At 37.1% G+C, this 26,809-nt stretch overlaps 1 protein-coding gene across 1 annotated transcript in view; it reads right to left on the bottom strand.

Annotated features, from left to right (window-relative positions):
* The window catches only part of LOC149818825 (uncharacterized), an 84,870-nt gene extending 59,664 nt beyond the window's left edge, over window positions 1–25,206 (bottom strand). The window contains exons 1-7 of the mRNA XM_089985111.1: window positions 25,094–25,206; window positions 20,991–21,073; window positions 18,873–20,779; window positions 12,287–12,367; window positions 7,864–7,987; window positions 5,785–6,015; window positions 5,567–5,691 (exon numbers count right to left, since the gene is read on the bottom strand). Of these exons, the coding sequence (XP_089841237.1) occupies window positions 5,567–5,691; window positions 5,785–6,015; window positions 7,864–7,987; window positions 12,287–12,367; window positions 18,873–20,779; window positions 20,991–21,073; window positions 25,094–25,132 (2,590 nt within the window). The 5' untranslated portion in view covers window positions 25,133–25,206. The remainder of the gene's footprint in view (window positions 1–5,566; window positions 5,692–5,784; window positions 6,016–7,863; window positions 7,988–12,286; window positions 12,368–18,872; window positions 20,780–20,990; window positions 21,074–25,093) is intronic.
* Window positions 25,207–26,809: the final 1,603 nt, after the last annotated feature.

The raw sequence follows: 26,809 nt of genomic DNA, 5'->3' as shown, positions 1-26,809 counted from the left end.
TTTTTTTTGCTACGCCCTTGGTTCCCCCCCCTCACATGAATCCTAACTACGCCCTTGGGTGTGAGGACCAGCAATGAAAGTTGTGAGCTAAGTGGTGGTGGCAGAGGTTGTAAAACTCACTAACTTTTTATGGGTTCTAGGAAAAAAAATGGATTCGGGTGGGATGTCGACATACCAGTCGACATCCCCCCCCCCCCTTAGCCTATTTAAACCCCCCACAGGGGGGTTTCTTTTTAAAAAGGGAACCCCGACTGCCTCCCGTCTATCTCTCCCTTGCCGGAAACCCGACACCCCCGTCTCTCTCGCTCTTCTCAGCCAAACCCGTGCCCCGCCTCTCTCTTTCCCCCCGACCCCGAATCCGTCTCTCTCCCTGTCTTTCTATGCTTACTCCCCTCTCGTCGGAGCCTCTCTCTCTCTCTCTCTCTCTCTCTCTCTCTCTCTCTCTCTCTCTCTCTCTCTCTCTCTCTCTCTCTACTCTCTTTCTCCTCCATGAGGAACTACGAAAGCCCTCGGGTGTCGGCCTCCCTCTTCCCCTTCCTCCCTATTTTCTTTCTCGCCGACAACCTAGAGCCACCAGCGGCGATGGCTCTAGCTCGCCAGGTGAGAGGGTGTTGTGCTCTTCACACAAAAACAACAGCAGTCGACACCCTCCCTCTTTCCCTTCCTCCCTACTTTCTTTCTCGTCGGCAACCCAGAGCCACCAGCGACGGTGGCTCTAGCTCGCCAGGTGAGAGGGTGTTGTGCTCTTCGCACAAAAACATCAACATCCAGAGGTTGCTGTTGTTGTTGCCATCAAGGTTTTAAAACCCGTGACTCGAAACTCGACTCGTTATTTATTGACTCGTGACTCGGCGGGTCAACTCGGTGACTCGGACCGGGTTTTGTTAACTTTTGATTTTAAAAGAAAAACAATATATAATTTGTCTGAAACCATGTTTTTGAGTAAACATAGTCTCCAAATGTCTGTAAGAATATAAAAACAACTGCAAAGAGCTATAGAGGTTTGCTTGAATAATTGAATTTGATATCTATACAAGCACTTTGACTAATTCATGACTTGAATTAGAGGATTTGGTCACCATGAGTTAAGTCTGCTACTACCTAAGGTTCCTAAAATGGCCAATCATATATGCTAGCTTGTTTTAAAAGTTTTAATTCCCTCTCTAACAAATCCATAAATGTAAAACAGGGATATATGTGCATATTGAAAGTTTACAGAATGCCCAATATCAACATAAATAAGCAATTTTCTCATGTATAAAACTATGCAGGAAATATATTAATGGCACAACTATAAAAAGACTACTAATATTTGAATATGTACAATACTTGTTCACATAACAAATGGACGATGAAACCTAAATGTGACTTCCCATAGGCACAGTTGACCCACCATATATAGTGAGAATCATTTCTTTAAAATATTTTGCTAGAATAAGTTGATAACACAGGGTGAACAGTAGTTCGAACAACATGGTGATTTTATTCTATGGATTTAAATGCTTTTTTATCTTTAAATGATTTTTATTTTCTTTTTTATAGAAAATATCTGGGGGTAACCCTTGTTAAAATATATGTACTTATATATTTCGAAACTGTAATTTGAAACTCAAAAAACAAATTTCAAACATCCCAAAACTCGCCCGAGTCAGGTCGAGTCAAGCCGAGTCAGGCCGAGTCAAGCCGAGTCTGGCCGAGTCAAGCCCAAGTTTTGGCAAACCGAGTTTGCCTTGCCGGGTTGACTCGCTGGAGGGGCGAGCCGAGCCGAGTCAACGAGTTGACTCGACGAGTTTTAAAACACTGGTTGCCATTGGGTGGCTAGTCGGAGGGGCTGGCTAACGTCGCCTCCTCCTGCTACCACCACCCCTCTTCTTTTTTTATCGGCTGGCCGCGGCAGCCACTGCTTCCCGCAGTGGCCTAGCCGTCGACCCTCTCACCCTTTTTTCCTGTGTTGTTGAACCAAGCCAAACTCGGTCATATCCTGAGCCGGGTGCGGCTCGGCCTAACTGTCGAGCCCTCACCCCTCTTGCACCCAAGCAACAGTCAAGCCAAACCAAGCTGAGCTCGGCTAAAAGCATAGCTCAACCTTATTCGGTCCAACTCCCTTGAGCCAACTCGGGTGCGCCGAGTTTGACTCGATTCCACCAAGCCAGCTCAGTCAGGTCCTATCCCGCTCCTTCAGTTCTCCTTAGCTCAACCCAGCTAGTCGGCGAGATCAGCTCGACCTCTACCAAGCCCGACTCGATCCAGTCCGTTCGAACTAGGTTCAAGTTTGACCGTTGTGATGCGACTGTCGCCACTTTCATCAAAATCTAAGAACTTAACATAGTACAATATAAACCATTTGCAGCATACCACATCGGCACAATGGGTGACACATGCTTACCGAGGCACAAGCCTTTAAGAACCTACACTCGAAATCGTAAGAGATTCGAACCATCTCTGAGGTAAGGAAAAGTTGCATACGAGAACAATGTCAGAATACTTCTTATATATATGTGTGCTTTTAACTCAAGGACAAAGTTTTGCGTATTCTTGTCCATTTTAAATTACATTATTTACTTTGTCATTGCGCCGTAATGTGCACAGGTGCCAGCTTTTTATAATTTATTTAGCTTGATGTGTGGTTTCACACATCGGGCCTTGCTTTATGTCATTTATTTTACCGTTGCGCTGAAACTTTCACATGCTCTTGCTTTACACAATTTACTTAGCCCGATGTACGGCTTCGTACACCAGACCTCACTTACGCAATTTATTTAGCTCGATGTGTGGGGCTCTACTTTAGGCCATTTACCTTGCCATCAAGTTGTAACGTGCACAAGCTTATGGTTTAATATATATGTATTTTATATGCATGTATAATTTTATAAAGTACGCATTTTTTATGTACTCCTGCCTCCTTTAGAATACGCTAGTATGTATTTAAAGACAGATTTGTGCATCCTCGCCGAAACTCAATTTTTGAAAGATTTTCACATGCGAGTTTTCAAGACCGCATTCTCTGATGCCTCAAAAAGCAAAACAAGTGTTTTGTGTTTGCATATTCGCAACTGAGTTTTCTCTTCGAACCAACATAACAAAAAAGCCTCTACCTTAGCTATATGCGAGAAGTCTTGGATGAATCGATGGTAGTAGCCTACCAATCCTAAGAAACTCCTGATCCCTGTAACCGTCTTTGGCTGCTCCCAAGACAACACTGCCTCCACCTTAGCTAGATTACGGTCCACGCCTTTCTCTGAGATTACATGGCCGAGAAATATCACTCTGTCGAGCCAAAACTCACACTTCGAGAACTTAGCTAAGCTCTCTCGGTGTTTGCAACAGAATCCGCAGATGCTATCGATGCTCCTCCACGTCCAATCTTCCATGTGCATTGGAAAAATATTCAGAAGTACAAACCAAAGGGTCATCTAGAGTCTCTAAACCTCCCGGTAAATTTGTGTCCGACAAATCCTTTTCTCTCACATGTAAGGCATTCATTGCATTGATACACTTGTATATAGAACCTTCATCCTATACTCAAGCCAAAGAACATATAGAATGGGTAGAAGCCATGAGGGTAAAATTAGAAACCTCAGAAAAAAGCTAATACTTGGACTATTCAAGATAGTTCATAGGAAAGAAACCTATAGGTTGTAGGTGGGTTTATAAGATTAAAACCAAGAGTGATGAAACTCTTGAAAGATATAAAGTCATATTAGTAGTCAAGGGGTATTCCCAAAAATTTGGCATAGATTAAGAAGAAACTTTTGCTCTAGTTGCCAGGATGACTACAATTAGGACCTTAATAGCCTTAGCCTCTATTAGAAAATGACTTATATTTCAAATGGATGTCAAAAATGTTTTTAGCAATGAAAACCTAGTTGAAGAAGTATATATGGAAGCACCACCTGGTATAAGTATTCCTAAGGATAAAGCTCTTTGTTTGAAAAAGGCCCTTTATGGTCTTAAACAGGCACCAAAATCCTGGTATGAGGTTTAGTCATGTTATGTTCGATATTAGATTCAGAACTTGCCTGACTGACACTGGTTTGTTTGTTAAAATTTCTAATGCAGGGATTATTATTTTTCTTCTTTGTGTGGATGACATGATTATCACCGGAAGAGATAAATAGGAAGTTGAAAACATTAAAAAGCTTCTTAAAAATCATTTTGAAATGACTGATTTAGGTTTATTGAGATATTTTTTAGGAATTGAAGTTGTTTATTCCCTTCAAAGTTATTTATTATCTCAATCTGAGTTAGCTTTTGATATTGTTTTCAGGTCCGGAATCACAGATGATAAGAAATTAGATACTCTAGAAGTTGTCAACAACAAAATGAGAATTGATGATGGAGAACCTCTTAAAAATCTCACTCCTTACAGACAACTTATTGGAGTACTTTTCTATCTCTCCATTACTAGACCTAATATCGCACACGTACAAATGGATAGTCAATTTCAGCATGCTCCCACTTCTATTCACATGAGAGCAGTTTTGCGTATTATTAGATACATTAAGTCTTCCATTTCACGAGGTCTCTCCTTGTTTGCTTTATCTGCATTAGATTTAATTGCTTATATTGATACTGACTGGGGAGGTGATCCTAATAATAGACACTCAACCACTGGTTTTTGTGTTTTCTTAGGTGAATCCTTGATTTCGTGGTGGTGTAAAAAGCAGCAGATCTCTTTTTTGTCAACCGAAGCTAAATACCGAGTCATGGCCACCACAACGATAGAGGTAGTCTGGCAGACTGCTGGCTGACATGGGAGTTGAAGTGACAAAAGCCTCACGCATGTGCTGTGACAACAAGAGTGTGATCTACATTGCCAGCAACCGAACATTTCATGAACACACCAAACATATCAAAATGGATTGTCACTATATCAGAGGAGTATCTACATGGAACTATTGATTTGTCATATGTTACATCAGAATACCAATTAGCAGATTTCTTCATCAAACCTTTCACTGCTCCTAGATTTCATTTTTTCTTAAACAAACTTTCACTCATTGTACCGTAAGTTTGAGGAAAAGTGTTAAAAAGTGTATATACATATAAGTATATTTTATATATTAATTATATTTTTCTTTTTCTTTTTTCTTTATTTATTTTTTGTATTTTAGGTTGTCTAGTTCATATTGAACTAGACTCAAACTAGTCAAAAATTTGACTAGTTTGAATAGCCGTTGGAGCTAATCCAACAGTGGGGCCTTCTAAAGGCTCTTCTCTCCCTCTGTTTCTCTCATGTATATAAATAGGGGTAACTCCCCTCTCTTTGTATCAATGCTTCTTAAGCATTTTATGTGAATGAAATAAAGTTTATTATTTTTCTTTTTGAGTTCTCTCATTTGTGCCCTTTTGTGGGTTATGATTAAAGTGTCTTTGATAGGCACTTCGTTGCAAGCATTTTTGCTTTTGTGGAAGATCCTCATTTCCTTCCGGTAGAAGCCTACTAATTTTAAATTTTTAATGCAGTGAAATGATTAGGATGCTTTTCCAGATCAGATTCATCAGAGTTTATAAGCTATATGAAACACATTGAAAAAATCAACTTGAAAAAGCCAAAAGACTTCACTTTCAGGAACCCCGGGCAGCTGCTTGGAAACAAATATCAACAAATCAGCACCACCAACATCATGTCTCAGTGCTAAATCAAGGTTTGTTATACGTTCAAGAAGATCATGGTAGTTCTGCCTAGACCTGAAAAGTACCATGATAGGAGCTTTAAATATATAATTCATTATCAAATGAATAAAAGTTTAAGACAATCAAGCATGGTTAATGAAACTAAACCTGTCAATGTCACCAGGGGAAAAGTAGAGGGCAATATCATGATATGAGGGAGGATTTGCATGAAAATGCTCTGGCCATACAGCTTGGCGAGGCACTAACTTAAATTGCAAGTGTGCTGGTAAATTCCTAGATGCCTCAAAAGCTTTTTGTGACACTTGTATTGGAGGATAAGCACATATTCCATCAAACATATGACAGCGAGAGACACTGTCAACAATCTCAAAGCACCCTCTGCAAAAGGTTGTGAAAATTTATGATTGTACTGCCCAACAAGTTCTGCAGTTGAATAGACTGCAAACTTTATAAACCAACATTTGGGCAACTGACATAATGACAAATATAAGGAATCTCTTGCTTCCAAAAGGACAGAACTTAACCATTCTCAAATCATGAATAAAAAAATGCAACCATTTATCTCCTCTGATTCATCTAAAGATAGAGAGTCGCATGTACCTGAAAGAGGTTGTATTACATTTAACAAGAAAAAGACTTTCTCATATCTTTTTTACTCGCAACAGATAGCATTATCCTACCTGGAAATTCCTTATGAAGTCACAAAAAATTACAACAATAATTGCATTACCCTTCATTTTACCTTACATATTTGTTCAGTATTTTGACTTAAAAAGAGGTTTACTGAAACCAAGCCTACAATTATTGTATAGAAACAAGATTTAGCATATTAATATCTGGCTCAGCTTGGCTTAGCTTTTGTTTATACCCCGGATTCCCAAGAACTGAAACCCAAAAATTATGATGCCTCCTATTTTTCAAAGTTTACAAATTATCTCAGAATCCATTAGAAAGGCTAAAAGTACAAAGTTCCAGCTAGTTACAAACCAAAAAATTATAAACCCCTGTACAGACTAATCTCCACAGGCCACCTTAGAGAAATTTTCTTACAGTAGCACCTTGTTCCTTGTTCCACGTCAATTCAACATAATTTACATGTTTATGCGTGTGTAATGTGAGAATGTGAATCTTCAAAATACCTATTTAATAAAACTCGACTTAGAAATATGAACCATGTTTCATGAGTACAACAAAAAATAAGTATCCATGTGATGCAGGTTCATGGCATCATGCACTTATACATAACGATATGAACACTTCTGCAACCAATAATATACAGCGAGTCCAGAAAACAAGGTAACCAGATAATGTTCTATCCCAAATAGCGGATAGAAAGTTACAGGCCTAAATGATAGGGAAAAAAAATCAGAAACAACTTATAGTAGGTGATGATTCGATAATCTTTATACTGATTATAAGGATTACAACTTCCCATCAAGGAATAGACTCAATATGGACACTTCCTAAGAGGCATAGACCTATATACAAGGCACATGCATCCCAAACTGGGTATTACCAACACTCCATTTCTCTGTTTCTGCAATAGCCACCTATGACTGCAAGACAAGGTTAGGTGCCTACCAAGCCATGAAAATAGACAGCCCTAGACAATATGGTGATTGGTGTCTCCACAACCTTTTACGGTCAACAGAACAATTAGCCACCATCGATTAAAAATATCCTTTCAACTTAATTTAGAAACCAAAATCGACCATGTGTGCATGCATAGCCATCTTATACAAGCAAAAGCCAAGGAGTTCAGGCCATTTACAATTTTTATTTCTCCCAAGTGATGAAAATTACATTATACTTTGGAGACATCCATAAGATAAAAACCAAAAGATCATGACCAGATATTACAAATAAAATAAAAGTGCAAAATGAAGTCATGGTCCATTTGGGAAATTTTCAAACTTCGAAAATGCAAATCCTACATTTTGCAAGATTCTTGCAAGATGGGGCATAAATTGACTAATTCAGCACATCACATTGTCATAAAAAGTGCTAGACCACATATAATTCTATCAATGCTACTCCAAAAATTTCAAAATAATACAATAGATTGTTTCTCTGACATGTCATTATCAACCTGGTTTATCTTTGAAGCAAGCAAATTCTACAATAAGTAGGGTAACACCAAGTGCCATATGCATCAGTTCAACAATTTAAAGTAACTAACTCATAATAAGATCCATAAGAATGATTATCAACTTAGATTTGGCATACTTCCAGAGGACATTTGAAGCAGGACCATTTTCGTGAATTTTCTCATGGAAAATCAATTTTGGTGGTGTGAGACTCTTAGTGGCATCAGCATTTTCCTGTTGAACCTCAATGCAAGAGGAACCACCTATAGAAGAATATAAAATGCACATCAAATAATTACTATTGTCTCAAAAAAGAAAATTCACAAGGAAAAGAAGAAAGAGAGAAAGAGGGGAAAACAAGGAGAGAAATCCATGATTAATGAAAATATTAATGGAGTACTAACTGTGCCTTCCATCATAGCATTGAAATTACCAACATTTGCACTTGCTACTGATGTTTCCATAGCAGCTATGTTACCGCGACACGGCGTTTGCGCCGCCGACACGAGTACGGGTACCAGGCGCAGTGCGGGTACGCCTAGTACCCAGAAAAAATTCCCCCCTCCAAAACCCTCGTCTCTCTCTATCTCCCTAGTCTTGCTCTTTCCCCCCTCTCTATCTCCATCTCTCTCTCAATTCCCCTTTTTGTCTTCGTCTTTCTCGAGAGAGGGAGACAGATGGGGAAGACGAGAGAGAGAGGGGGGGGGGGGGGAAGATGAGAGCCAAAGAGGGGGGATGTAATGTCTGCGAATTTTCTAAGATTTTTAAATAAATGAAAAGTGAATTTCAGGAATAATGTGGCCAATGGCCATTATTATATTATAAATAGCATTAAGTGTATATTATATTTTTAATTTACCATTTCTTGCTAATTATGGTTTAATTGGCATTTACGAGTTAACTAGCATATAATTGCTTTTTTTAATTAATTCACAATTATTAATTATATTTAATTAGGCATTTAATTGTTCATTTGATTTAATTGACATTTAGTGCTAACTACATTGTTAAGCATTTTAATTATGCAATAATTAAGATAGTAATTCAAATATAATTAGAAATTAATTAGCAATTTGTATAATTTAAATTGGGTTTAAAATTTGCCCAAATTGAAATTTGTTGGACCAGTGTGGGTTTGGATCCATTGGAGTTGGATCTCATTTTGGACCCACTGGACTTGGACCACTTAAAATAGGTAAGTGAGAGAACTTTCTAGAAAAGGAATCACAAGGAGGTGGGAGACATGATAGTGGGGGAATATGGAATATTCCCTCCACTACCCCCACTATCCCACCTCCTTGGGTCGACACCCTTGGAAGGGATCTTCTAGAAAACCCTAGAAGATTCCCTTCTCCTCCCAAGTAGGCTATAAATAGCTTCACTCTCCCTCACTCTCATTGTTCACATTTTACTCTCTCTCTCTCTCTCTCTCTCTCTCTCTCTCTCTCTCTCTCTCTCTCTCTCTCTCTCTCTCTCTCTCATGATTTTAGGAGTGGCCTCTAATTAGGCTCTCCCTAAATCTACAAATTTGAGATAGCTCAAGTGTGGGGATTTACCATTGAAGGAGTTGTCATTTTTGGGTTTTTGTAAGCTTCAAACAAGGTAGGGGATCCTATACTCCATAATAGTTGTAGGGACTCCAAGCATGCTTAGTATGTTTATGTTGATATGCATATTGATTTTGGCATAGTATGTTTTTAAAAATGTTTATATGCATATTGCCCCATGGCGATTTTGGCTTAGTATGCTGATTTTAATGTTTATATGCATATTGCCATGTTGATTTTTGGCTTATAGAATGTTTTAAAATGCCTATATGAATAGGCCTATGATGATTTTTGGTTTGAGCATGATTGTGTTGACTTTAAAATGCCTAAATGCACGCTTGTGTATATGGCTTGAATGTGATTGCGTTGATTTTAAAATGCCTATATACATGTTTATGTATATAGCTTTGAATATGATTATATTGATTTTACAAATGCCTAGATGCATATTATGCCTATGTTGGTTATGGCTTAGGGTATGATTATGTTGATTTTAAAAATGCCTATATGCATATTGATTATGCCCATGTCGATTTTGGCATATGGTATGTAGGTGTTGATTTTAAAATGCCTATATACATAATGCACATATCGATTTTGGCTTGTGTAAATTTTAGACAATGATTGGGTTGATTTTTTGAAAACCTATATGCATGCTTATTGATTATGCTTATGTCGATTTTGGCTTAAAGCATGATGCCTATATGCATGCTTATTGATTATGCATATGTCATTTTTTGGGCTTAGAATATGATTTTAAAATGCCTATATGCATGCTTATATATGTCGATTTTGGCTTTGAGTATGATTGTGTTGATTTTAAAATGACTATATGCATGCTTATGTATATGTCGATTTTGGCTTTGAGTATGATTGTGTTGATTTTTAAAATGCCTATGTGCATGCTTATGCATATGTCGATTTTGGCTTTGAGTATGATTGTGTTGATTTTAAAATGCCTATATGCATGCTTATGCATATGTCGATTTTGGCTTTGAGTATGATAGTGTTGATTTTAAAATGCCTATATGCATACTCATGTACATTGATTATGCACATGATTGTTGATTAAAATGCCTATATACATACTTAGGAATATTGATTACACACATCGATTTTGGCTTAAAGAATGATTGTGTTGATAGGCATGCCCATGTATAGTGATTATACACGTATCGATTTTGGATTAAAGAATGATTGTGTTGATATGCATGCTTATGTATATTGATTATGCACTTGTCGATTTTGGCTTATAATATGATGCCTATATTCATGCTTATGAATTGGAGAAAAATTTGGAACCACTTATATGCATGCGTAAGATCTTTTAAATTTGAAATTACTATAGATTTGTAAAAATCTGGAAATGCCTATGCTTATGATCTTTCAATCAGAAACAATCATATACATGTTATGATTTGGAAAATATCTGAAACTACCTATATGCATGCGTAGGATTTTTCAAAACTGAAATGACTATAGATTGGTAAAAATCTATGCTTATGATCCTGCAAATCTGAAATAATCATACACAGACTTATGATTTGAAAACAATCTGGAAAGACCATGTGTATGATAGAATGTCTATCATGAATATAGACTATATGTGGATTTGAAATTGAATCAAGTCTATGATAAATGAGCATGATCTTATATGCTATCATGATATGTTCAAATATCGCATGTTGATATTATTTATGGATTCATGGTGTTATAAGGCAAGAAATGTATGCCTACACTATTGACTGCTCAGATTGGAGCTTGTGTGGTGCCTTAATGTTATATGAATGTGTGTGACATATGGCTTAATTAAACATACACACACTACTCATGAGCTAGGGTTGACAAGAACCCAAGAGGTGTGAATAATGCACCAATCAAAATGAATACATGCACATATAATTGATTCACCTTCAAGGGTCAAATGCTCGAATGGTTAAAGGCACCAGAGCACACTGAATGGGTTAGGAACATATCGAAATAATGAATAATGTATTTACCTGGAATGGATAGTGTGTGTGTGGCCTATTGGGATTAGGCACACTTGGTAAATTAAAAACCCTGTAATAAAGAGGTCCTAATAACTCATTCAGACTTGTGGTCTACCTTAAAGAGGGTAAGTGGTACAACCTCGAATGACCACGTTCTTAAAATGTTAAGTGAGAGTATTGTTGAATCGCGACTCACTCGGTCTCTAATCCTCAAAAGGTAGGAGACTTGAAACTGCCGAATTTTGTCCTAAGAGGTAAATTCTCACGACAACTACAGTTAGCACAAGATGCATCCTAATTTATATGATATATATGTGAGGTATCTTTTGGGCCACTGACTGCCTGCATTTTGTTTTTAATTCAGTTAGACACTCGACAAAGATAAAATACATAGCATAATAAACATCCGATGTTCGTCTCTTCTGTCTCGAGTGGTCTCAGGTGTACTCGATGAGACAGGTAATAAAGAGAAACAAAGACCTTATATAAAGATTAATTTCCTTTTTGTTAAGCTAAAAAAGGAGAGAGAGAGAGAGAACAAAAAAGAGGAAGGGCTACAGTTACACCCTTCCCCATTTTATAAGGGGGCTTCGTTGACCAGGTTTGGACAAATCCAAATCTGGCCAATGAAGCTAAAAAAAAACAAAATATATTTTAGATATAACTATAAAATAAATTCAAACCTGGCTAATATGTATGGATGGTAATATGGATCCATACATAATCCTGACCCAAACTCGATTTTTCTCTCTTTTTAAGATAAAAAAAAAAAGAATTTTAATATAGACCTAATATAGATTGATACATAATCTATACTCAAACTCTATCTTTCTCTCTCTCAGTATATAATATATATTTTAGATATACATATAGATTTAGATTATATTTAATTTATTTTAAATTTAGTTTGTATTTATGTGATATATATAGTCGTGTCCACGTACCCACATTTTTTGGAATTGTCGTGTCGTACCCATACCTACACCCGTACCCAAGTGACATAGCATAGCGAGCAATTGGTTACCTTTTTTGGAAATGCCACCGCCTTGTGATGCTTGTATCACCGAATCCTCACCCTTGGATAAATTTGTGGAAGTCTTTTGTCCTAAAAAGTATTTCATAACATAAATCAAACACAATCAGTGTACAGCATTTTAGCAACAAGCACTAGGGAAAAGACAGATCATAAAATTCAGGCATGTGAGTGTCATGAAGTGGCATGGAATCCAATATACAAAAAAAACTAAAGAAAAATCGCAATTTCATCAAAAATAAATGAAATCCAAATACATTATCCCAATGCATTTGGCTAAATACAACAAACCATACAAAGACATGAGAAAGAACAAGAAATAAAAATAAATATTTTATTAATAAAAAATATTCAAGGTAACCTCTCTGCAACACACACACACACTATTTACATCCATCATCTCTAACATTACAAATGCACACACCCACCAATATACACGAGAGAGAAAGAGAAGGACTAGCCAATGACTAGTTGGGAGAGGTTTAACGACTAGATTTGTCATATTGAGACTAGATGAAATCAAAAAGAGAAAACAAGAAACAATATAGAGAACACAAGAGGAACTTTATTAACCTTCAATGAAAGCAAAAATATACCTTTATAAGAGTTGATATCTCTTACTACACTACAAGACAAAAGCACTACTTGTAGGGAAACATTACAAGGACAAGAACTCCCTGATAAGAATGTAATGTACAAATAGATACATAAAAGGAGCAGCACACAAGTAGTAATACACAATTATACACAACTCTTAACACTCCCCTTCAAACTTGGGATGATGCAATGGAATCATTCCGAGTTTGGAAAGGAATGAATTGAAATGCGAAGGAGCAGGATCTTAGTAAATACATATGTGATCTAATTCTTTGAGCTCACATGCTACAGAGCAATGAATCCATCTTCATAGACCTTCCTTGTATAGTGGCAATCTATCTCAATGTGCTTGGTTCGCTCATGAAACTTTGGATTCCATACAATATGAATAACACTCATATTATCACAATATAAAGAAGTCTTGTCAACAATGAAAACTCCCAACTCATCCCATAACCACGGTATCCAAATAATCTCAACAGTGACTTAAGTCATAGCTCTATATTCTACTTCCGCTATGGATAAGATAACAATTTGTTGTTTTTTATTTTTCCATATAAACAGAGAGCTTCCAAGAAAGATACATAAACTTGTTAAAATATATGTAATCATCATACCCGATAAAGGGTGTTTTTGTAATTCTGCCCATTAGGGACATTTTAGTCTTTTTATAGTATTTTATTTTTCATTTTCATTTTCTTTTTATTATTCAGTTTTCTTTTTTATTAAATGTAAAATGCATTTAATGCATTGCATTGGGGGCCCAACCAAAGGAGTCGTTGGACCGTTGGGGGCCCAACGAGTTCCTTTTGGGCCTCCCAAGGTCCTCTCTCTCTCGCTCTCACTCTCACTCTCACTCTTTTGTTTATAAATAGAGGGGTTATCCCTCATGTATTTTATGGCCTTTTAGGCCCTCATTCAATGAAGCATATGCAACTTATGCCTCTTCGTAGGCTTCGTGTGGTGTCCCTTAGTGGACCATTTTGTTATTCCTCATTGTGGGGTTGTGTTTGTCCAATGTTGGACCTTATGAATGCATTATGCATTCTTGTAATTCATTTCCGCATACTTTCTAACATGGTATAAGAGCTCGGTTGTGATCGAGTTATTCTTTGATGCATCGGGAAGTGTGTTATTCAAGAAATTTTAAAAGAAAATTTGTGAAGTATTCATTTCTCTCTTTTTTCTTTCTTAAAGTTATTCGGTATGCATTCTATTTCTTTAAGTGTCGTATGAAGAATTTGATATGTTTTTCATGTGTTCACTTTGTCATTATGTCTTTTTATAAGAATTTGAGTTACTTGATACTCCATTGAATCTTTTTCGTATGTTTTTCTTTGAAAATTTTAAATGATAATTTCTAAAAACCTGTGAACTTGTTTTTCGAAAAATTAGATATATTATTGCTCAAAACTTGCTTTAATGGGTCGGTAAAAATTTATGACCATTGGAGCTTTGAATTTATATTTTATACCTAACTTTGTTTGTAAGAATACCTCTTATATGAATGGTAAGTCTTTAAAGAAAGGTATGTTAAAATTAAAATGTTTGTGAGATATGTAGTTTTTTGGAAAAATGCTTGACATATATGAAAAAATTCTTATTAATTTTTGATTCACTTACCTAATGTGTCCTTTTCATATGAGCAATATTTGATTAAGAAGGCTTTTTATAATACCGGTTGAATTAAGTTTTAAAATGGTCTTATGGAATATGGTGATTTTCTTTGCATCTTTATACACTTAATGATTCTTCAATTTGATTTAAAGAGTTTGTCTCATTGTAAAATTTACGGTCTTCATTAATGTTTGTTGCGTACTTATTGCATTAGGAGTTGGTAATAACCTATTAAGTCATATGTTTTTGATAAACTTATGAGTTTTGAATTTTTCCTCCTCAATAAATGTTTAATTTTATAGATTTATGCCATAGTACAATCTTATTTTGTCATAAGGTTTTTTAATAGATCTATCATTCTTCTTTGTTGGGATTTCTCCCACTTTAAACCTGCCCACTACCCATAGCTTTACCACCAATCAATGCAGAACCACTTGATTGCTTATCCTTTGGTGTTACACCCTCACTCTCAGTAGAAGCTGCATATGCACTACATTTCTTTTTCTTGAGAACTAAGTTCTTCATATGACTAAAACCCTTACAATAATGACACTAAACAGAGCTAAGATCTCCTCTTCCTCCAAATTCCATCTCCCCTCGTCCTCTAATCCTACCACATCATCTTCCACCCATATGCCTGAATACAACCATGACATTATACCATCCAAGAGACTTTATCTTAGTCTCCTCTGCAATTAACTGAACAATAACTTGGATCACGGATGGTAAGCGAGAACGATGTAAGATAGCACTCATTGACCCATCAAATTTTGGCCTGAGGGCCATGAGAAACTCAATGACTCGGTTTGTCTCACTGTGTTGATCAAAAAGCCCCAATCAAGTTTGACATGAAGTGCAAGACACATTTTGTACTCTTTTCACATTTCTTCTACTCCTCCATTAATGCAAGAGCATCCCAGATTCTCAGCATATCTGAATAGAATTTTTCGATTGACTTACTTCTATGGCCCATACTTCTCAACTCTCAAGTGAGTTGATAATGTCTCGCTCAGTTCTCTTGTCTAAGATATGGCCAAGCCTCTTTTGCCTCATGAAATTTTGAAATGTTCATGACAATCCTCGGTTCCACGGACTTAAGAATTCAAGTTGTGACTTGTGCATTGTTCATGATCGATTCCTCAGTAGATTTATCAAAACCCTTATCAAAAGCTTTAGGTTTTATTTTTGAACCATCCAGATAGCAGCCCAATCCTTTTCCAACCACCACTGCTTCCAAAAAAACAGCCAAATATGCATAGTTTGTCTCATTTAACTTGACTGGGATGATTTGAACCCCTTCTCCATGATATCACCCACAATAAATATTACCAAAAACAATTGAGAGGATTAAGCTTATCAAAAATCCAACAAGAGATACTTCAAATGTCAAATGCTATGTCACAGGGATTCGGCTAGCAGGGTGCCGCACCCGCGTCGACGCGACTCGATGCAGGTGCGGGTGCGGCACCGGGTGCGGTCAACCCGATCCTGGGTGCGTTGACTGCACCCAGGATCATTTAGGTCCATTTTTTTTTGAATTTTTTTTTAAAAAAAATTCCCTATGAAATGGGCTGCGAAATTTTTTTTAAAAAAAATCTGATGACAGCGGCTAATAGGCTGCGAAATTTTTTTTTAAAAAAAATCTGTTGACAGCTCCTGACAGCTCCTGTTAGCTGCTGACAGCTCCTGCCTTTTCAAATCCTTTTTTTCGTAAAGGATTTTCTCTCACCCCTTTATATATATATATATATATATTTATTTATTTATTTATTTATTTATTTATTTACATTTTTGCCCCTGCCGCACCCCCGCACCCGGGTTTTTTGGAAGTGCCGAATCCCCGCACCCATGTGACATAGGTCAAATGGAAGACACAAAGCATATATGAGAGTCATAATATGCTCTTTATACACAAAAGATGTTTAACCAACACATATCAGGCCCAAACACAACAAATAGGGAGAGTGACACCATGAAATCTTCAAATATGGCTTACCACAAGTTATATTGTTCTAAAAATGGGTCAAATCTCCTCCAAAACCCCAAAATAGCTTACCCAATCAGTTTTTCCAACCTTCTATAGCAAAAACGACCTGAATAGTTATAGAACCAATTTGAGACTCCAAAAACCAAAAATTGAAGCAGATTCAATGTTTTTCTCAAATTTAGACTAAACTTTTCAAGAAACTCAAAAAATCTTGAAAAAATCAACAAAAATCCAAAACAACTCTAAATCCAATGGGGTTTGATTTGTAAATCTTCTAAAATCAAGCCCTGGCAAGTTGTTCTCCATAACAGAAGCCCACAAGTTAAGGCTCAGGAATAGTGTCCATCACGTATCCCCAAAGATTCTTTCCTTTAAGGTTATTCTCCATAACAGAAGCCCACATCATGTAGTTTGTGCCATTAAGTTTGAAAGAGATGTCGATCTTGGAATCATGCTTCATATTGAATATGGAAAGAGAGAGAGATAGGTAGGTGTAGAGGAATAAGTCCACTTGAGTCACTGCAAGCACTATGAACACACGAACAACAACACGTGATGGCCACTCTCCAAAAGTCCAAAAGCACTATGGCTCTGATACCATGTAATGAAATAGCGGAAGTACAAATAAGAGCCACTAAGGGCATACAACAAACACAAATACAAAGTGCACAAGAACAAGTCCACTATGGGACAATTCAAAGAGCCAATAATGGCTTAACACAAAATGTAGAATAATAATATTTATTGATAAAATGCTTAAGCAAATGCCAATGTTTCTTTCGCCTCCTGAAATTTGGAGAGGTTCATAGTTATGCTTTGTTCTACTGAACCTAGTATCCAAGCCTTGACCCTTGCATTATTCATAATTCATTCCTCTGTCTCTTTGTTAAAATCAGCATAGGTGGACATAGGTTTCACCTTTGTACCATTCAAGTATTCTCCAAGCCCTTTTCCTACTATTACCATAATCATAAAGTCTGCCCAATAAGCATAGCTTGTCCCGTCAAGTTTCACGGGAACAATCTGTATGTTTTCTTTCTATATACCTCACCAATCCCTAACTACAAGTAAAAACTGCACAAAGCCACCACAATAGAGACAGGAAAAATACAGCAACAAACCAAATATGTTTAATGAAAATCAGGCTAACATACCACAACAGTCAACCATGTTGAACAAAGGTCAATGATACTCATAACCACAATAGTTGTATCGAGACATTCACCGTCGCAAACATCTCATAGACAACAGCAACATAACCTCACACAACCATAATCAAGCAGCAAAAACAGGAAGATGCATACACAAGGAAAACCCGATACATCAAAAATCAGAAAATATATCTACCACTTGTAGCAAGCATCGTGAAACCCCTTCAAATCCCTCTCAAATGCAAAAGATATCAACCCCCTCCTACTTCTAATGTCTTCCAAATAGAAAACAACCCAGAGAGTATAAATCTCACACTTCGAAACCCACACATTCTACCGATATAGGTAAATTTTTCAAAACAGTCAAGAAACAAAGACTCACGGAAAAAAACCTCTGAAAATCACACAAAAATCAGATACTTGATTCAAAATGGTCCAAAAATCAAGAGCTACCAATTGGGTAACTCAAACACTCAAGAACTTGATGTCAACCAAATGGTGTTGACGTCACCACACTCTCGCACAAATCTCTGTGCAGACTGGAATAAAGACTCCTTTCTTCTCCAAGGTACTCCCAAACAGCAGCCTTTTGTTCTCAATATGGCTCTGGTACCATATTGAGACTAGATGAAATCAACAAGAGAAGACAAGAAACAATGTGGAGAAGAACACAAGAGGAACTTTATTAACCTTCAAAGAAAGCAAACATACACCCTTATAAGAGTTGATACTTGATACCTCTTACTACAATACAAGTCTACAAGACAAAAGCACTACTTGTAGGGAAATATTACAAGGACAAGAATACCCCTGATAAGAATATAATGTACAAATAGATACATAAAAGAAGGGGCAGCACACAAATAGTAATACACTATTGTACACAACTCTTAACATGTCATAAATTGACCAAGACAAATAAAAACAAAGTGGAAAAACACAAAAATAGTCATTTAAATAATGACTAAGAAATAAACAAAATGAAATTCCCATTCTGCCCCTAGTAGTATGCATTAAGTACACTCACTCTATAAAACACCTAGACTAATGACTAAACACCCAATAGGTACCCTAAAAATATTACCTATAGTACAAAAAGAACTACAAGAGAAATAAAAGAAACAAGATATACAAAAGGAAGTAAAAAAAAATATACCAACTACACCTAAGTATACTTGGGTATACATGCCCGACAACACCACATATATCTTAACAGTGAGAATACCTGGAGATGCATTAGCTTCAAACACATTAGCCTGCAAAGGTAAATCATTAATTTCATGTCCTAAATTTGTCTTGGCAGTCAGCATTCTGCTTATGTTATCATCAGATGAAGAAAAGCATGCTTGCTCATTGGAAGTCTTCAGAACCTTTCCAGAACTGTCTTCAAAATAATTACTCTCCTTTGTTCCAGTATGAGTACTCTGCAAACGAGTGTCCACCTTCTCAAATTTGGGAGGAGGTGTCCTCATTATGGGTCCTGCAGGAGGTATGCCACTAGATGCTGATACAGGAGACTTAGGAGATATGCGTGATGTTGGTGGTACAGAAGATTTGTGCAGCATATCAGATGGTGATGCATTCCCATAAGATAGAAAAGAGGGCAAATTCCTAATGACTCTTGACCGCTTCCTGATATCAGATGGTTTACTAGGCAATAAGAAAGATGGCATATCATCTACAGGTTGACGTGAACTAGATTTTGTATTCTCCTGAAAATAATTTTTAGCACCAGAATTTGCAGAAACCGACGAAGAACCCAAAGGCATATACTCCTGCAATGGATTTTTAGAAGCATGTGAGGAACCAAAGGCAGAAGTCTTTGACACAGGCAATGCACTATTCATCACACCCTTTTGAGGAACTGATGTACTTGCAGTAACATGGCCAGCACAATGCTTACTACCTGCTCTTGAATTTAGTGAGCACACCTCGTCTGAGGGTATAAACTTTACTTTACCATTTCCTGGGAGGTACCTTAAAGCAGACCTTTTTGGCGGACTTCGCGCTACAAATTTTGTGCTATCCTGGCATGTTGCTGAAATGCTTTCTTTAGTTTTGAACTTCATATTCTCTGTATCAATACCTTCAACTGATCTCCGCTCAGTTTGCAACTTCTCATCTTGATCAAACGGTTTGGCAACTGCAGAACTTAAACATTCAGTCTGAGCTGCCGCATTCTGGTTGAAAGAATTTGAAATCATCATCCCAACAGCCCCTTTTTTAAGGGATGATGGTACAGGACCGTGAGGATCACTTCCCTTCAAAGCATTTCTCAATGGGCTTTGAGAAACCAGTTCAGATCTGGTAATTGCAGAACTTAAACATTCAGTCTGGGCTACCATATTCTGGCTCGAAGAATTTGAAATAATCATTCCAACAGCCCCTCTTTTGGGGGGTGATGATATAGGACCTTGAGCATTACATTCCTTTAATGCATTTTGCAATGAGCTTTGAGTGACAAGTGCAGATTTGGTAATTTCAGAATTCAAACCTTCAGTCCTGACTACGGTACTCTGTCTCAAAGAATTCAAGACCATCATTCCATTAGCCCCTTTTTTAAGAGTTGATGACATGGGACCATGAGGATTACTTTCCTTCAAAGTATTTCTCATTGGGATTTGTGAGACAAGTTCAGAGCTCTCATGGCATATAGCTGAAACACTACTTTTAATTGGGACTCCAGCTTTCTTATACCCTGCCTCAGTATCTTCAATGGACTTTTGCTTATTATGCAACATTTCATGTTGATTCATTGGTTTGGGAACAACAGAATTTAAGCCTTCAGTTGCAGCTACCATACCCTGACTTGAAGAATTTAAGCTCCTGATTTGACCACAGCCTTTCTTAAAAGGAGATGGAACAAGACTAGATGACTGATTTTCCTTTAAGGCATTTTTTGTCGGGCTTCCAGTGACAAGGCCATTACTCTCTCGGCAAATCATTGGAGGACTCCTTTTAAGTGAGGTCACATCTTTTCTGTTCTGTATCCCAACACCTCCAACTAAATTCAAATCTTTTTCCTTTACAGAACGTTCACATAAATCTGCTTCACATATGGCAGTTGAATCGCATTCATCGCAAAACCAATTTCCTTCTGGAACAGAATCAAGCATGACTTGCATGCAGTAGCTGTGACAGGAAAAAAGTGGCTTCTTGGTTAATGAAAAAAAGAAACAAACAAACAAAAAGTCCACGTTAAACAAATGTTAAGATAAACAAGATTTGAATAAAAAATTAGTAAAGGAAACAAGTAAAGCATATAAGATATCAACTAAAGGATGTCCTTCAGAAAAAGATACTACTAAAGGATCATGAATATCTCAAAATACAAAGGACTTACGTGTGTTCATATTCCTTGCACTGACTACAAACTACAAGTTTTCCAGCTTGGCCAATATCACCACACTTACTGCAAGGTTTTACCTGAACAAAAGTACCAATGCATCATCATAAAACATGAGGCCTTCATTTACTCTTAGGTATAAAGGTGGCCCGTACCTAGTGGCATATCTAGTAAAAACTATAAGCGAAAACGGCCTTTATAATGAAGATAAAAAAAGAAGAAGAACTTTAATAACAATATTTCTATACATTAAACCCAACAAAGAACCAAGCCTGCATTAGCCACTGGATCAGCTAAAGATATGGCATCTAGAGAAGCAGAAAGGGAACCAACACATGTGGCAGCTTTCAAGCAATTTTAGAATGCAATAGCAGCAAGACCAACAGAAAGGACTAAATGTCATTTGTTCAGAAAAAAAAAGACTGGCATCTCCATTAAACTATGAGGAGGACTTTGTGAGGCAAATAGATTCTCTCTACTTGACACAGGAAACAGACACAAAGATTACCAGGCAAAAAGGCAATCTTGATTTGGTGAATCTAGAAACTATAAGATGGCATGGAAAACAAGGAAGCTGTACAAGTGCTAAAGGCAGGAAGCCGTTTGTATGCAAGTGCTTACTTTGTCTATTTGACAAGAGTGCATCTACACATGGTTCCATTCACCTACCAAGACGTCATAAGGGTGCCTTCCCATGGTATAGAAAACATGACAAAGAAGAGAGAAGACATCAAAAAGGAACAAAATCTGCTGTCCTAAAATTGAGATATAGTATGTAGCCATAAGATTTCTAAGAAAACCATTTTTTACATAATCAAGCAAAATGCTACAAAAAAAAGGCACTAGACAACGACCAACTTACCTCACTAAGACGTCTAAAACACCAATGCACAGTACTCAAAAGCAGAGTTACCGGAAGCTTCTTAGATAGGTGGGAAGACAGCTTCCCAAAAACTTGCTTCGGAAGAGCGATACTCCTTGCTTTCAAAAGTTGATGGGAATCTCGATTCTCCCAAGCTTCTCCTTGCTTTCCACATACTTCATCTATTCTTCTTATATGTTTTCTCACTCTACTTTTCATGTTTTTTATGTGTTTTATCCATGGTTGCCAGTTGAGGAAGCGGGAGCGGGAAGCGATACGGGAAGCGGGAGCGGGAAGCGAGGCACTTTCAAAATTTTAGGAAGCGGGGAAGCGGGGGACCACTTAGGAGCGATTCAGGAAGTGTCTCGGAAGCGACCTAGGAAGTGTCTCGGAAGCGACATAGGAAGCGTCTCGGAAGCGAGGGGGAAGCGAAAAAAATAAAAATAAAAAAATACAAAAAAAAAAAAAATTTGAAAAAAACAGGGGAAGCATGGGGGAAGCGAGGGGGAAGCGTGCTTCCCATTAAAGGGAAACACGTCCCCCATTAAAGGGAAATGCGTCTCCCATTAAAGGGGGACGCGCTTCCCAAAAAAGGGGGACGCTTCCCCCCACGCTTCGGAAGCGCGACGTTTCGCGCTTCCGAAGCGCGCTTCCCCTTTTAGCTAGGCGCTTCCGGTAACCCTGGTTTTATCTCACGCTTCTCACCCACTTCCATGTGCTATCTCTAAATTGGCAGTCACCATGTTTTAGATTTTGTTACAAATTTAATTCTTACACTAAACAACCATGAAATTTAAGAATAGTCACTTTTATTTTAGTTTTAATTTGTGTCTCATTTCTATTCTCATTCAATTCTTATATTATTTTTTTATTCCTCGTTTTTCAGTTCCTGCACATTTTAAAATGCATCACTTCCGCTTCCCGTATCGTTTCCCGCTTCTGCTTTCTAGTCAGGCAACCTTGCTCAAAAGCATCCACGCTTTTGGTTCTCAAATGCTCAAACCTCTTGCCATATTACAGGACAAAAGTGTTTGATGATTGATCATCTCAAAGTCACCAGAGTTGATCACTTGCCCTCTGACCACCTTTATCTTACCGAAAAATCGTACAAACATCAAATTCATATACCAAGAAAAGGTGTTGGTTGCAGTCCTTCCCAACACAAACTGAAATCAGACGAATTAAATAGGAAGCATACAAAAGGTGCACTACGACCCAAAGGACTTATATTAGACAATGTAATGAATCAAGAAAAATGGAAAACAAAGGACTGCATCCCATGGCCACATATATTTCCTTAAAACACCCAATGGAATCCAATCCTTCTGTATATATATATATATATATATATATATATATATATATATATATATATATCATTAACAGTCTTACAAACCCTCTATTTGATTTGCAAGTTTTCATCTAATAAAATAGCATGCATTTTATCCATACAATAAAGTATAGGGAAAAACAAAACAAAAAACAGAGGTGTCCACAGTAAAACAAAAATAAATATATAAAATTAGGAAAAAAAAAGAGAATCTCAACCAAAAATTACAAAAACACACCGAAAAGTACTGCAGGTATCCACGCTTTTAAAGAGAAGGGAAATCCCCCAAGTATATTGTTAGTAGAACTTAGGGATGGCAGTGGACCGGGAGAAAGCGGGGCCCCTCCCCGCCTCGCCCCATTTGGACCGGGGATGAAGGGTATGAAACGGGGATGGAGGTGGGAACGAAGGTTAAAATCCATCCCCGTTCGGGGATGGACTTACACTTTTCCTCGGCCCGCCCCGTCCCCGCCTAGCCCCGCCCCGCCCCATCCACAATCCTTCTAAAGGATGGCAATAGACTACGGGGAAACGGGGCCCCACCCCGCCTCATCCCCGTTTGAATCGAGGATGGAGGACACGAAACGGGGATGAAGGCGGGGGTGGAGGTTAAAATCCATCCCCGTGCAGGGATGGAGGCGGGGATGGAGGTTCTAATCTTGAGACAGGACGGGGGTGGAGACCCTGTCCCCCGCCCCGGTCCATTGCCATCCCTAGTAGAACTACAATAGAAGCAAGATTTTATTTCCAACCTGGCACACCGAGGAAGAAAACAATGTGTTACCAACAACAGCAATAATACCATCCGGTTATCATTACTATCATAATATCAAAGAAAAGTAGATTACTATGCTCCTACCCATATTGAACAAAGCAGCAAGAAAATAAAGAACATGAACAAGCAAAAAACTAGCGATGGTGTCTTCCTACTTAAAAAACATTGTGATGTCTCAGAGTTCATGATTCTCGCTTCCGAAACTTGATAAGAATCTCGATTCTCCAACTCTTCTCCTATGCTTTTCACATGCTTTATCTATTCTTCTTATATGTTCTCTCTACTTCTCATGTTTTTTGTGTGTTTTCTCCCATGTTGCTGACTCACTTTCATGTGCTTTCTCTAAATTGGAAGTCATTATTTTTAGATTTATTAACATTTTAATTTTTACACTAAAAAATCATGAAATTTAATAATAATCACTTTTATTTTAGTTTTTTTTTTGTGTTCCATTTTGATTCCCATTCAATTCTTATATTGTTTTTTTTTATTTCTATCTTCCTGCTTCCTATACATTTTAAAAGGCATCCCTTCTCACTTCTCTCTTAGGCTTCCTAGTCTGTCAATCTTGCCAGGAACCACCTATATTATTATTATTGTTATTATTATTATTATTATTATTATTATTATTATTATTAACAACAACAACAACAACGAGTTATGCAAAAAGGCTAATATGGAAGAAAAAGAGAAATAAAGAACACCAAGAAAATGTTTATATCATCACATTCGTCAGTTCCAAATGGTGACAATGTGCGTGTCACCACTTTTCACAGGAACGAACATTTTCATACACCGAGAAGCAGGAACTTGCATGAACAAAATATTGGTTTCTTCAAAACCCCACCAAAAAACACAAAAAAGAAAAGAGTGAAAAAACAAAGAAAAAGAATAATCCTCAGCCAACAAAACTACTCCGAACTCACGCAATAGGTCAACGAAGACTAAAAGCAACAAACCAGAAAAGAACGTAAAACAACCAAAACCCAACTCGATCCTCATGCTAAAAGCATGAAAATGGACACCACCCACCACGAACTCCCGACACGAAAACCCTTGCTCTTCTAGAGAGAGAGGGAGAGAGAGAAGGTTTTCGGTTAACGGAAGCAAGAAAACAGAGGTGAGAGTTTCACCAGGAGTTGTGTCCCTCGAAGCTTCTTCTCGACCACCATTGTGCAGTTCCTTCCAGCTCTAACGCAGCCCCTTTGTCATCGAAGGAAACAGGAAAAAAAACGATTACCAACTCTCTCTCTCTCTCTCTCTCTCTCTCTCTCTCTCTCTCGATATATATATATATATATATATATATATATATATATATATATATATATATATATATATATATGGGTCTGTACTACTAAACCCATTTGGTGTTGAACGGCGTGATAAATGAGTTTTTCAGCTGTTCCAATGATTTTTATGCGGTTTCGGCTTACAAAGATTTTTGATCATTCATTTTTTGAACTTTATAAAAATCCACCCATGTGTCGGAATCAAATGCTTTAAGAGCTGATCCCAAGTACATAGATTAAATTTAAAAATAAAATAAAAAAAACTCAAAAAACCTATTTAGCACTCAGTTTTAGCACCTAATAGGTTTAGCACCCACCCATGACTCTTTATATATATATAGAGAAAGAGAGAGACGCTCAGTGCAAGTTTGTACTAAAAGAGACCTTTAGCAGCGGCTTTTGAAGTTCCGTCAAATGCCAGAGCAAAAAAAATGACTTTTAGTTACCCTTTTCAGCGTCAGTAAAAGTTGTGGGCAGAAAAAATGGTTTTGCGCTGCTAAAAGTTAATTTTGACGCTGATGCGCACTCGTTTTCATCGTCCTCAAAAGTGGTCATGCACCTATGCACTACTATATATATCACCTCTCTCTCTCTCTCTCTTTCATTTCAGTTTGATGTGAAAACGAATACCCGTGCAATAGCAAGGAAAGTCGATCAAGTGATTTTGAAAATGTGAGTAATTCTCATTCGAGAATCAAAACCATTTAAACGGGTCTTAGGATTGCTACAAGTGGTGAACCGCGTTCCCTTCATCAAGGGGTAATAGTTTAACGTTGTAATGCCATTACGTATGAATAAAAAAATTGACGATATTGCACGGCAAAAATGCATTTTTCGAAAAACCAATAATTTGACAAATCTGCCTCATGACCAAAATTGCAAATGTTGAGTATTAAAATGATCATTTTAATTTTTACAAGTAACGCCCTAAAATTTTAACCCAAATTTTGAAGATTTTTTTTTGACATGATAGCGAAAACAATTTATTTTATTGGGTTAAGCATTCAGGCACATTACAAAAATAATTGAAGCAATAACATTCATTTTATCCCAAATAAATGATGAGATCAGAGTTTCGAATAACACGAATAACAATAATTAAAAAGTTACTATGCGTCGACCTGAGAACACAAAAAATCAAATATCTCGATCTGCACCCCATCCTGCAGTTGTTCATAATACTCTATTTATCACATAAAAAACTGTAAGATAATTAGAATTAGACTACAACCAGTCTAAGTAGAAAAATATTATGCTTTTGCAGGTGTATCATGTGACAAATATGTAATGTGTGTGAATAGTATGATATTAAGCATAAAAGGAGAAAGTAAATAAATGAACTAAATTATGACAATAACAAATTGTAAGTATCTAACTAGCATATGTGAACAATAGCAGACTCAAATCAAACTTACAGATATACTAAATTTTTTTTATGTTAATCTAAATAATCACCTGTTAAAAGTAACTATTATCATGTTAAAGTGCAAACCTGACGATTTCTTATTCAACTGATGTACTAAAAATATTTTTATTTATTTATTTTTTAATTAGCAT

This window comes from Nuphar pumila, chromosome 13 (assembly GCF_984573655.1).
Source record: "Nuphar pumila chromosome 13, dmNupPumi1.hap1.1, whole genome shotgun sequence".
In the NCBI taxonomy this organism is placed as follows: domain Eukaryota; kingdom Viridiplantae; phylum Streptophyta; class Magnoliopsida; order Nymphaeales; family Nymphaeaceae; genus Nuphar; species Nuphar pumila.
This window is presented reverse-complemented; position numbering and strand designations above follow the sequence as displayed.